The 13775-nt window shown below is 37.4% G+C and overlaps 1 protein-coding gene and 1 long non-coding RNA gene across 2 annotated transcripts; both read left to right on the forward strand.

The window, feature by feature from the left end:
• The first annotated feature begins 3922 nt into the window (after positions 1-3922).
• On the forward strand, positions 3923-5759 carry LOC111385911. The gene is made up of 2 exons (XR_002701136.1): positions 3923-4506; positions 5127-5759. It is a non-coding gene; the product is annotated as an uncharacterized LOC111385911 (long non-coding RNA).
• A 5451-nt stretch (positions 5760-11210) lies between these two features.
• Positions 11211-13547, forward strand: LOC111378352 (zinc finger MYM-type protein 1-like). Its single transcript, XM_023001537.1, has 6 exons — positions 11211-11408; positions 11517-11775; positions 12099-12587; positions 12677-13001; positions 13119-13331; positions 13481-13547. Exons 1-6 carry the CDS (start codon positions 11211-11213, stop codon positions 13545-13547), a joined length of 1551 nt encoding a protein of 516 aa, XP_022857305.1.
• The last annotated feature ends 228 nt before the right edge of the window (positions 13548-13775 follow it).

Below are 13775 nucleotides of genomic sequence, written 5' to 3' on the forward strand. Positions count from 1 at the left end.
CATCACAAGACGAGGCATGAAGCTGCCACCTCTCCGTCCAAAACTTGTAAAAGCTCTCGGTGGCACTTCTAATTTCCTCAGGGAGAGCCTCCACCAAGGCTGGGGCCAGCTCATCCTCCCTCCCAGCTAGAAAGTTTGGAGACTTCTCCTTCTCCCGAACCGGCTTCCCCTTCGCCGCCTCCTCTTCGGCGGCTTCTGCAGCTCGCCTTGCAGCTTCTTCTCTGGCCTCTTCGGCCTCCACCTCTCTCACCATCTCCATTTTTATGGCCTTAGAGGCTGCAGCAAGGAGCTTCGGCTCACCGGTCTGTTCTGCCCTATGGGACACTGAAGTCCCAAATTTGCCAGCTGAGCTGGAGATGTGCACCAGCTTCCTCTTCTTAGTCTCCTCAGAGACTTTCTCCTTGCCTCGAGGCTCCTTAGGTTTCTCTGGCCTCTGAGTAGATGCCTCCTCCAAGGCCCTAGGAGTACAGTCCTTCGACAGGCGCTCAACCCTGCCTCGAACTTCCTTTGCTCCACTGGACCCAGGTTTCAGGGGCCTCGCCTTCGCAGTAAAAGTGGCCTTCAAGATGGAGGCCATGTCTGGAGCTGGGTACTCCCTCTTCTTGAAATTGTGTGCACAACATAGATTAGCATCAGCATAAGAAACATTCAGGATAAAAACATCAAGTGTTGGGGCCCCATACCTCTGGATGCCATCAGCTCGAAGTCCAAGAAGTATCTGCTTCTATCAATCAGGTGATCGAAGTGCCGAAGCTTCAGAGGCCTCTTGTAAATATCCTCTATCACCTCGAATTCCTCCCTGCTAAGCTCGAACCTCGTACTACTATCTGCAAAGACGAATCGCCAACAGTTAGACGAATAAACATTCTGGTTTCAAAACACAAGCAGAGGTCGGGAGACTCACGAGCTTCGTAGTACTGGGTCGGCACTGTGCATGACAGGGCTTTGTCACCCTCGACTGCCTGCCATTTACCTCGCACCCAGAACCAGGACTCCTTCCATCCCTTAATAGAGGAAGGAAGTCCCACCACAAAGAGTGCGTGAGCCCCCCAAGGCGTGAGGTAATACCACCCCCTTGACTCCTTCCCAATTACCCGGGGCTGGAACAGGGTCATGAAGACATGAAGAAGCATGTCCTCCCCAAGTGAAACTTCCTTCCACAGAAAGTAGGAGCTGACCAGCTGGCTCCACCCGTTCGGCAGAACTTGGGTCGGGGACATCATGAATTTCCTAAGCACCGCCCTAAAGAAAGGGTGCAAAGGAAGACGCATACCTGCTTTGAACAGGTATTCACTCACGGCCACGTAGCCGGGCCTCGGATAGCAGGCCCGCTCGTTCGGTTCGGGGACTAACATCTCTATGTTATGAGGCACACTATACCTTTCCCTAAGTTCCCCCAACCTCTTCCCCGTCATGTTCGAGGGCACTCTAGAAGCCCCCCACTCTTGGGTATAATCCATATCCTCCTCGGCCATGGCATACCTGTCCACCTCGGACGTCCCCCCATGACCTACCCCGTGATCTAAAGACGCCACTGTAACAAGCTCCCTACCCGAAGTGGACTCCATTTTTTTTTAAAACTAAGGCAATAACAACGGTTTTTTATGCAAACAATACCTAAAGGAGTTCAACACAAACGGAGACTGGTCGGAATCTAATCGCAGACAACCTCGACGCCGGAAAATGGGAGATTTGAGAGAATTTGAGAATGCAAAGTGTTCAAAAATCCTGGATATTGGAATTTTCTCGTCTTTTATAAAGGTCCAAGACGAACCCCACCCGTCAGATCAAATCTCAGTCAATCCGAGCCCTCCATTTCAGATCCAATCCGAGGCGTTGAATTCAAACAGTTTTTTAAATCCTATGCCTCCAATCTATGCCTGCCTCCCATGCACCTCTCCAACGCGTCTGCTTCTAGAAGCGCCAGCTGCCCTCATAATTACACTTTAATTCGACGGCGCCACCACCTTGGAAGTCGTAACGATTCAGCTACCTTCTCTCGAAAACAAACACAAAACATCAAATCATTGGCACAGCGACCAACGCACAATCATTACCATTCAGCGCTCAAGCCTCGCTGGTTCGGTTCCTCAACCACCTCGGCTTCCTCTTCATCATTCAGTAAAAAGCCTCGCAGGTTCGGTTCCTCAACCACCTCGGCTTCTCCTCGTTATTCAGCAAAAAGCCTCGCAGGTTCGGTTCCTCAACCACCTCGACTTCCTCTTCATCATTCAGCAAAAAAGCCTCGCAGGTTCGGTTCCTCAACTACCTCGGCTTTTCCTCGTTATTCAGCAAAAAGCCTCGCAGGTTTGGTTCCTCAACCACCTCGGCTTCCTCTTCATCATTCAGCAACAAGCCTCGCAGGTTCGGTTCCTCAACCACCTCTGCTTCCTTCTTCATCATTCAGCAACAAGCCTCACAGGTTCGGTTCCTCAACCACCTCGGCTTTCTCTTCATCATTCAGCAACAAATCTCGCAGGATCGGTTCCTCAACCACCTCGGCTTCTTCTTCATCAGTCAGCGTTCAAGCCTCGAAGGTTCGGTTCCTCAACCACTTCGGCTTCATCTTCAAAAGATCAACACCTCGCTTACTTCATCGCTCACCCACAGCAACACTTCTCTAACTCCAACCATGATATAAATATCTATACTTGGACTTGGAGGACTATTATTTGGGGTTCAAAAATTCTTTCGATTTTTTACCCCATTAAAGTCCACGCATTACATAAATGAATATACTTGGACTTGGGGGACTATTGTTGCGTGTTGTCACACCTGGCCAACCTACCTGGGACAATGGCCCACTCATGGCGATCCACGTGGCATTCCTACCGAGGTGGGGCTACATCCGAACTACTGAGCCGAAGTCCATCCGCCGAGGCCTACGAACCGAAGCCGCTGCTGGAACCTGTTGAGAGCAGCTGATGCCCTCAAGTGGAAGTATCATGACAAATGGCCGAAGCCCCGAAGCTGATGCGCGAGCCTCTGAACCACAGGGAAACATCCTCCATGGTCACTTCTCCCAAGAGATCTCCTGCACAGATCTTATTCGAATGATTGATGGAACTTTTGTCATAAGCATAAATGTCAAATCTTGTCACTAGCATGGAGGCTCTGCACAAGCAATAAATGCGCCGTAAGCTAGCAAGTCAAGTCCCATGCCTAAGAACAGACATTTGAACTAAGGAGATGATGCCACGTACCACTTCATCCAAGGGCTCCCATTCCATATGTATCACTATAAATACCCCCATTGTATAATGTAAAAGGCTAATGCAAGAATCTATACTAAAAACCACATTTACTCAACTCTCTCTGATTTACTTGCAATACACAAATCGGGTCTATACTTTTTTACATATACATCTACGAGCACCGGTTGGTAATTATCGTACAATCGGATTACGAACAACCCGCCGGATTCCGAACGTCACCGTCCCGCGTCGTTGGGCTACTCCCACGCCCCTTTGAACCGCTCGTTTCAGACCGTCCACGTGTCTTAGCGTGTTGGACATTCGCCCACGCAAGCGCGGGTGGGACCGGCATCTGTTGGCGCACTTTTTGGGGTCAACATTTTCTATTTTAAAAAAGTCAACCTTTAAATTACGTTCAAAGAGACTCTTCAAATTAATATTATACAATAGTGAGCCTTCGAACCCACTTTTTACGATTAAATGTATTCAAAATATTTTAATTTTAATGGAAGAAAATAATATAATAATTTAGAGGGAAGCTAATGAAAATAAAATATAGAAAAATAATAAATATTTTTTAGGAGTGATAAAATTAAGTGTCAAATGCAACAGTCCCGCTACTAGTACAGAACCTCTTGATAGAAACAAATGACAGACTGAGGTGAAAAGTGAAAAAAAGAAAGAAAAGAAACGTTTAAGGCAACCCAACCCAACCCAACCCAACCCAATTTTCATTCCCGTTACTTATTTTCCCAATCTCACAAGCCCTTAAAAGAGGCGAGGCTAAAAAGACGGATCGAAGGCAATCTACTCCACCATCTCTCCATTCCATCTCTCCCAACCTCAACATAGAACTCAACGCCTTCAATGAAACCCAAGGCATTCTGGCATTTTTTTTGTCAAGGCATTCAGTCATTGTTTTCGTCATTCAAATCCCCACAACCATAGTCTTCTTTGGCGAATCTACAACTAAAATTAGATAAGCGTGATACGTGGTTTACATGGGTATCTCGAAGCTGTTGATTTCCGAAAAAAATTTGGGTAATTATGAATTTTCAATTAGAAACCAGTATCTGAATTTTTAATTACAACCCTGTTCATATGATTTGAAGGTAGATTAATATGTAAATATTTATAGAAATGGTGAAATTGATTAAGATTTATATTTATATTTACGACGACATATGATTAATTGACTAGCTGAATCAGAAACGAGTTAAGCTAATGATTTGATTTTGTTGTTTTGATATGTGCCATGAGGAGTTCCGGGAGACAATATTACATGTTCATCTGGCAAAAGATGGTTCTCCAGGTACCAAGGAATTGGTTATCTATAAGGACTCACTTACTCTTGTTTTATGTGATGTATCCGGCGCCGAACATGGTTTCTGTGTATGGGTGATGGAGAAATATGGAGCCGTGGAGTCTTGGACTTAAAAATTCAACATTAATTTTTAGGATTTTGGAGGAAGATTTATGAAGCCATCGTGGGTTAGAAAAGATGGTGAAGAGTTACTAATTACAAAGGATGGCTCTTTGGTTTCTTGTGATTCCAATGGAGAACAGGTTACTGATGTTGGAGTCCATGACTCGAGATCTGAGGATTATCTACGCTATATTCATGTCGATGTTTACCCCAAAATGTGGTTCTTATAGAAAAAGTCAATGATGCAAGTTGATTTTATTTTTTATTAATTACCAATTTACCTTAATTTTACTTATGGGATTAGTGTATCATTGTTACCTTTCAGAAGTGTTGAGAAATTACAAATATTTCATTGCTTTGCATGATTCTATTTATTTATAAAATGGTCTTAATCTTATACAATAAAAAGATTACCAATGGATTGTGAGTTGAAGTCTGATTATAATATTAACTGGAACCAAACTGTTTAACTAATTATAATATTAACTGATATGGAGTTTTTGCAGCTTATAATGGCAGGACAGAACGATGGAGTCTGCCATGGTTGTAGACGAAGCAGTTACTTTGTGGATTGTCAAAATAAGGTCCATTGCCCGTGGTATAAAGCTGCATATGTGTGAAGTGTTTTGCAGTGGTATAGAACATGATCAACAAAGGTAAATTTAAGTGTTGCAGCAAAAAGTGCGGATTTTGAGAGTAGGTCAAAGAGGATGAAACATCCCGCAAATCAAGTTCCATTGGCAGTTCCACTAATAATCATTTGGCAACTGGATTAGAGAATAATGTCTCTTGCATATTTGAAATGATGTGTCGATTAACTAACGAAAAAGATGTGAAGATAATCATGACAATACGCAAAGGAAATGCAAAGTTAGAATGTGATAAGAAAGGAAAGGGCCCGGCATGATTTGTAGTTATTCGTCTATGAACTTCTTTTGTGACTTTTTTCGTCTACGATGCAAATGCAAATGCAGAATGTGACTTTCTTCGTCTACGAAGTTGTGAAGTGTTAATGTAATTTCAGTTTTTTAAATGTTAATGTACGATGTTGATGTACAATGTAATTTCAGTTTATTGGATATTTTCCTATGCTAGTTCTATTGTAACAGTAGGCCAAAGGAATAACATTTCTTCCTCTATCTTTCTGCCTCTTTTTTTAAGTGAAAGTTTCTGTTGACATTTGAAGAAACTATTCTCATAACAATAACAGGTGTAAAAGGAGTAACACACTGCCTGCATCATGTTCATTTCTCATCAATCACTTGAAACTTTTACACAACAAAAATAATACAAAAAGATTTCATATTGCTCTTAAACCATTCTTAGGAGTTTTACAACATGCATAACATCAAATGCTATAGACAAAAGTCAATAATGTCCAATTCTTGCTAACCAAAGGACTACAAAACAAGATAGAATCTATCATTCAAAAGCTGGGAAAATGTGCGCATCCATTGAAGCAACAGTTGGTTTCCACCTCCTCGTGTCGTGCATAAACATCTAGCAATTGCGCAATAATCCCCGAACTATCTAACAATTGCCTGAAAAACTGTACAATCATTGGTTTCCTCCATCTCAGTCCGGTAAGCATGGGAAGAAATATGGCATTCTTGAAAATTTGGATGATGCACTTTGTATGTAGAATGTTTAACTACATAATTACCTTGACCATCGAACTGAACATGATGTCGAACGAAGGAAAAAAAAATTGTTGTGTGAATGCAAGATTTCTGTTGTCACCTTACATAAATAAATTTATTGTTGTGATAAATAATTTCTTATTGAGATAACTTCTTCATATACATGTACTAACCATTAGGAGTTCCAAATATGTTTAACGGTGCATTCATGCAATGCTGAAACTGTTCAGGTACTTGAACGACGTGTGCATCAACGCCAACATTACTTGGTCATGCCTTGGGCCTATTTCATTTGGATGTACTCGAACGTCCCTGCATGACAACCAAACAAGTTATTCACTAATTAAAAAACCCACACGCAAACGATAATGTAAACGTGAAATAGTAAACGATAATGTAAACATGAAATATACCTTTGCCTTATTCGAACTAGATTCCAACGGGCTCTTCTGACGAAATTTCTTCGGTGTACCCTTTCTCTTTATACATTTAGGATCATGTAATCCACTATTGACAGTTTCCAATGATGGTCCACATTGTGATGTTATCGGTGGACTATGCAGAGATAAGACATTACTCACAACATTGGATTTTGATGCCATTACCAGTTTACATTCATGTTTGATCCAATTTTGTGTGTTTTCAGCTCTACTTTCATCATTTGCGACCAGGTCCACCAATGTAGTGAAAGACTGACACAATTTGTCATACCTCAATTGTCCCGAGGTGCTCATCAACCCATCGTAGTTAACAACGCCCTCGTATGGGCTCTACTTACATCTCTCCGCCACCTCCGTAATATATACCTCTATGGTATTTGTTTGACGCAATTACGGATCAATGCTGCGATCATATGTTTGCATATTATTCCTCGAAACTTGAATAAGTGGCAATTGCAAACAATTTTCATAATCTTCTTTTCTGAAAAGTGATGAAGAATATTTTTTCTTCGATCGCTCAACGTTTATCTCTTTCTCGCATACCTCATATGTTGTCCCGAAACTTCCCTCCAAAGAAGATATTAGGTCACAATAAAGCTTTCCGATGAACTCTTCTTGAACTTATCGAAACTTTGAAATGGTATAAACAGCTTGAAATTGTTTCTCCATTTCATATCTCGTTCAATGGTACATCTACGAGAAAGACTTGAAATCTACTTAAATCTCCTTCTCGACTTTATTCCTCAAAGCTCGTTTATATTGTATGACGAATTGCTTTAATGAGGTCTTCAAATACACATACCCATCGAAGAATGCATTCATACTCTCACTGTGTTGAGTTTTCGACATCCCTGCCTAGAAAGTGATTTTGAAAAAGCACAGAACCCACCGACATCTATTCTCATAAGTCTCAACAACCAAGCATTATCATGCAAATCATATGTGTCGATCATTACCCTCCAATTTTCTTCATAATCTCAAACAAATTGTGAGTCATAAACTAAATTGTGAATAACACTGAAAATCGAACATTTATCATTTCAGTATATGCCACAAACACTATCTATGCTTAATATAGGGGAACACGTTTCAATTACATTATGCATAGCTCTATCTTGATTGGTAATTATACCCTGAGGAGCTTCACCATGCATACACTGCAGCCATATCCTAAATAACCAAACAAATGCATCAGTATCCTCATTTGACACCAGCCCACATCTGAGCAGGTTCGATTGTCCATGATGATTAATACCAACGAATGAGGCAAACAACATGTCATACATATTGGTGAGGTACGTGATATCAAATGTCATAACATCATCAAACTCCTTATAAGCCTGTCTACTCCTATTATCTGCCCAAAACACATTCTTTAATCTTGAATCTTAATCCAAATCCATACTAAAATAAAACCCGGAGCAACTAGCTTGCATTTTCAAAAATTAGGATTGTATTGCTGCGGCGTCTCCTACTCCAAGTCTAAGATGCCGAACTTGTTCAACATAGTTTCAACAATCATTTTTCATGCACACCATATTTTCGTATCCACCTGCTTTGACTTCTGCAGAGTTGAAACTTTTGTGTAATGGAATTCCTGTCATATCATTAACTTCTAGCTGTTGTTTAACATGTGCGCTCAACTTTCTATTGCATCGATATAGCCTGGACTTTGATGGACTTGTTTTATGATTATGCTCGAGGTTTACTTTGTTAATTCTCCATATTCCACTATTCATAGATGCAGTCGACATCACTTTACATTATATCAGATGGTTGGTTGCGATTTCAAAGAACCGCTTATAGTACTGTTTTTTTTTCCTTCGCGACTATATGTCAATGTGACATATCTCATAATACCGTCGTCGTCCTTTTTTGAATTTCTTTTTCTGACTGGAAAAACTTCGACATATGTATATTTTTTGTACTAATCAAACAAGTCATTTTCGTTATTGAACTCATACCGACATCGAGCGCTCAAAAGGCGCATTATCTCTTACCACGATGTCATCACCTAATAAGTTCACATTTTCCGCAACATTCTCAAACTAGGATTCTATCATAATAATGTCATCCACATTGTCCAATATACCTTTCCCTGCAACGTAAAAAAAGTTACATTGTTAACGCTAATAGTGTAAAGTAATTTGTAATTGAGAGAAGATACTCATTCCAAGTTACATAAAACATTTTAGCATCAGTCAACAAATGATAGGTATGAATCTACTTCTAAGCATGAATGACACAAATTTGAACCCAAAAAAAAATGATTCTTTCAGAATAAATGTAAATTCTCAACTTCTACAATGCATTAGTAGATTTTTTTGTCCAAAATGCAATGATTTTTTCAGAATAAACAACAGTTTTCCGCACGAGTGTCGCATAAAAGCCTATATCATTGCAGGAGCTTTTGCTTATATATATTTTGAATGTTCACATTATTACGAGACAACTCATGCAGAAAATATTTAACAATCAGTAACTAGAATTTTGTCTAGTATTTAACAAATCCCAACACATTGCATTTTCGACAAAATCAAAAAATACCGATTTTTATCTACCATCGTTTCGATTAACACAAGAATAAGGTCAACAATTCATTATAATTTCAGTGCCAACGTAAAGGAGGGTAGCATCGAAGTAAATGGTGATCAACTGAGGTAGACATATTTTGGGGGGAAATTAGGGGAAGAGAGGAGTATTTGGCGCTTCTACGTTTTGTAAGTCAAGGGAACGATGATCTGGGTTTGATTGCTTGTATTGGACCCTTTAAATCGGTTAGGTCGGGTCTACAGTGGATTCAAAATATAACTTTTTTAATTCTTTATTGCCAATAACTTTCTTTCCAATTCAAATGTAATCAATTTTTTTTTTTTTTTTAATTCACTAAAGCCAACTCATTCCGTCATGGGTGTCACCCAACAGGTACAAATAGAATTATACCAAATACAAAGAGCATGTAGGGATACTTAAAAATTTTTACTTTTTAAATTTATATATGCTCTCGAAATTATATAATACGTTCTTTCAAAATAGAGAGTCCCGTGCTAAATGGGATAAACTTGCCAAATTGTTTGGACCTATGTGAGAGACCAAAACATTAAACATTTTTTGTAATTCTCGAAACATTTACCAATTTCCTTGGAAAAGAAACCACTTCAATTTGTTAACCTCTATGATCGGTAATTTCTATGGAATAATCCTTTATTACTAATATTCTTGGCCTAAAATGAGAAAATAAACAAGAAAAATATACCTAGTACGGCCGTCCACTTGGATAATTGTGGCATCAAATAATAAATATTATTAAAGAAAAAAAATATGTGATATCTTTATTTTGACGTGTAATCTTGACCTTTAATGCAAATAAAACTTGAATTTCAAATTCTTTATTTTTTCTATATGCAGTAAATAAATAGCCAATACTTATGCAAGAGAAACAAACACGTAAAGGAGTGACGATGAAGCAAAAATGTTGCGATCTTACCATTTCTCAAAAACTTCAACAAATTGTTAGATGAGTTTGTAGTGATTGTACCACAAAGGTAAGTTGGTTTGTTGTTCCACAAACAAACATAAGAGGATAGTTAACCGTGAAAATCTTTTTATAGTCCCACATGGTATACGTATTTTTTAGTATGATTTTCGGTTCGACTAACAACGATCTTTTGTATAACAAAATTCTTCTTATCCATTGTCGTTTACATAAGATAAGCGAGGTACTGTATAAAAAGCATTTGCAATTTACGTGCTTCTACATTACAAAAAGTATAGAGCTAGAAATTGTATAATACTTAAAAATATTACGAAAAAAAATGTTAAAATCTCATTCCGTGAAAATCTTTTTATAGTCCCACATGGTATCAGAGGCGGCCCTGAGAGTGCGCTAGTTGAGCGACCACACAAGGCCTCAAAATAAAAGACCCAAAAGGGAGATCTGGTCGGCGAGAAGTGAGAGAATAAAGAAAATTTGAGCGTTTCCTTTTCCAATCTTCTTTTTGGAGAAGAGCAATAAACTCCAAGGAAACTTCTCTTCAGAAATTGAAAAATGTAGATATTCTAGGTTGTGTATTAAAATTTCAGAATATATTGTCTCTTCAAAAATCATCTTTTTCATTTTGATTTGGCTCCAAAAATTTCAATATTTTCTTTAAGCAACGATTGCCGATCGAGGAAGTACTACATAATTTTTCCTAGGAGAAGTTGAACACTTATAAGTGAGTTTTTGTTTCAACATATTTTTTCTTTAATAAATTCTTTGAATATTCAAGAAAATATAAATTCCTTTTTAATATTTTTTCAATATAAATATAAATTCCTTTTACTCTCTTCTCGTTTTAGTGGTGATACACAGGTTTTTGAAGAATCAAAATTACTTTAATTGCTTCTAAAGATTTTGCTGATTTAATATTTAATCAAGTGCTATCTTCTAATTTTATTTTATTTTTATCTCCTTTAAACATTATATGTTTTTATAGTTTTTATTGTTGTTGTCAAATCGAAGTTTAAAATGTATCCTAGAAAACAACAATCGGGATTTGGAAAACGAGCTAAAAAGAGAAAAATTGAAGAGTTGATAGAGTCTCAAAAAGGTGCTATTGATAGATTTATTGTTAAAGAAACTAAAAATGTGGACCAAATACTTGAAGTTGATAAAAATGAAGATGTTGAGGAATTGAGACAAAATGAACATGATATGCTTGACAATGTTGATGATAAAAATGAAAATATTGAGGAATTGAGACAAAATGAAAATGATATACCTAACAATGTTGATAATGACAAAAATGATAACGTTGATGATGAATTTCCTAAGCAAAATGATACTAGTGAAGATGTTGATGATAAATATGTTAAAGAAAATGATACTCATGAAGATGTAGATGGTTTAATTCATAATAGGTCCATTCCCTTCAACATCTATGATCCAAGAACTTGGGATAATCTTGATATAAAATATAGAGATTTGCTAGTGGCAAATGGTCCGACAAGAGACCTGTCACTAGAAAAGGGTCCAAAAGATAATTTGTCTAGATGTTTCTCCGCAAGCCATTACACTCGTTATTTATCAAGTGGTGAGAAACGTGTAGGCCATTGTTGGTGTATTCAAATGATCTTGATAGAGTTTTTTGTTTTTGTTGTAAGTTATTTAAAAGAGGTTTACAAAAGAATGGGTTAATAAATGAAGGATTTAATGACTGGGTACATCTCGGTGTCAGGCTTAAAGAACATGAAATGAGTAGTGTGCATATCAACAACATGGCTACTTGGATTGATTTACGTGCTAGACTGAACAAAGATGAAACGATTGACATAGAAATTCAAAAACAAATTAGAAAAGAGAAACAACATTGAAAGGAAGTACTGCAAAGAATAATTTATGTCGTGCAATACCTAGCTAAAAATTGTTTGGCTTTTCGTGGAACCAATGAGAGACCTCTTGAGGATAGTAACGGGAATTTCTTAGGATTAATTGAAATGATTACAAAGTGGGATCCTATCATGAAGGAACATATGCGGCGTATTGAAAGTAATGAAATTCAGTATCATTATCTTTCACATAAAATTCAAAATGAGTTGGTAGTTTCGTTGGCTTCTAAAATCAAAAGCACAATTATTAAGAAAATCAAAGAAGCAAAATACTTTTCTGTGATACTTGATTGTACTCCGGATACAAGTCACCAAGAACAAATGTCCTTGATCTTAAGATGTGAAGACTTGTCTAGAAATCCAATTAAAATACATGAATATTTTGTTGAATTTTTAAAAGTGGACAATACAACAGGTCAAGGACTTTTTGAAGAATTACAAAATACTCTAATAACTCTTAATCTTGACATTAATGATGTAAGAGGACAAGGATATGATAATGGATGTAACATGAAAGGTAAGCACCAAGGTGTGCAAAAAAAAAACTACTAGACATAAATCCTAGAGCATTCTATACATCATGTGGATGTCATAGTCTGAATTTAGCATTGTGTGATATGGCAAACTCTTGTGTTAAAGCAAAAGATTTTTTTGGTGCTGTACAAGGTATTTATAATCTGTTTTCTAATTCTACAAAGAGATGGAAAATATTGAAAGACAATGTTAAAACTAATGTCAAGCCACTATCAGCTACACGATGGGAAAGTCATGTTGAAGCTATTAAAGCAATTAGATTCCAAGCTCCTGAATTAAGAGAAGCTTTACTTGAAGTCGCTGAAATTGAAAATGACAATGATTTAAGGTGTCGGGCTAAAGCTTTGGCAACCCTTTATGTTGGAAATTTTGAGTTTTTAGTAGCTATGATCATATGGTATGAGATATTATATGATGTTAACTTGATTAGTAAACACTTGCAATTTAATGATATGCTTATTCACATTGCTATTGAGGAATTTAAAGGGCCGATTGCATTTTTTTAAAAATATAGGGAATCTGGATTCAATGATGCGATAAATATTGCTAAACAAATTACCATTGAAATGAAAATTGATCCTTTATTTCAAATGAAACATATAATTCGTAGGAAGAAACATTTTGATGAAAATGCTACTGTAGAAGATGCACAATCACCTGAAGATTCTTTCAGAACCAATTATTTCTTTTATATAGTAGATCAAGCAATTGGATCACTTGAACGAAGGTTTGATCAATTCAATTCATACGAAAAAAAATTTGGATTTCTATTTTCTTCAGACAAGTTAAACTCATTGGATGATACTAATTTGAAAGTATGTTGTGATCATCTTGATATTGTTTTAAGACATGTAATTTTTTGCGATCTTGATGCAGAAGATTTATTTCAAGAGTTAAAAGTTTTGCAAAATCTTTTACCAAAAGAAATAAAGACGGCTTTTGATATATTGACTTATTTGAAAAGATTGGATTGCTTTCCAAATACATGTATTGCTTATAGAATATTATTGACAATGTATGTTACTGTTGCATCTGCTGAAAGAAGTTTTTCAAAACTAAAGTTGTTAAAATCTTATTTACGATCAACCATGTTACAAGAACGATTAAATGGATTAGCTTTGATATCTATTGAGCATGACTTTCTAGAAAATATTGATTACGAAAGTTTAAT

The sequence above is a fragment of the Olea europaea genome, chromosome 3 (genome assembly GCF_002742605.1).
Source record: "Olea europaea var. sylvestris chromosome 3, O_europaea_v1, whole genome shotgun sequence".
Classification (NCBI taxonomy): Eukaryota; Viridiplantae; Streptophyta; class Magnoliopsida; order Lamiales; family Oleaceae; genus Olea; species Olea europaea.

What these genes read in the sequence shown, in the direction of transcription:
- LOC111378352 (XM_023001537.1), top strand. Translation starts at nt 11,211, where the DNA reads ATGTATCCTAGAAAACAACAATCGGGATTTGGAAAACGAGCTAAAAAG. An exon ending in AACATGATATGCTTGACAAT is followed by an intron (nt 11,409 to 11,516) that starts GTTGATGATAAA and finishes GAATTTCCTAAG; the next exon opens with CAAAATGATACTAGTGAAGA. An exon ending in TTAGTAGCTATGATCATATG is followed by an intron (nt 13,002 to 13,118) that starts GTATGAGATATT and finishes TTAAAAATATAG; the next exon opens with GGAATCTGGATTCAATGATG.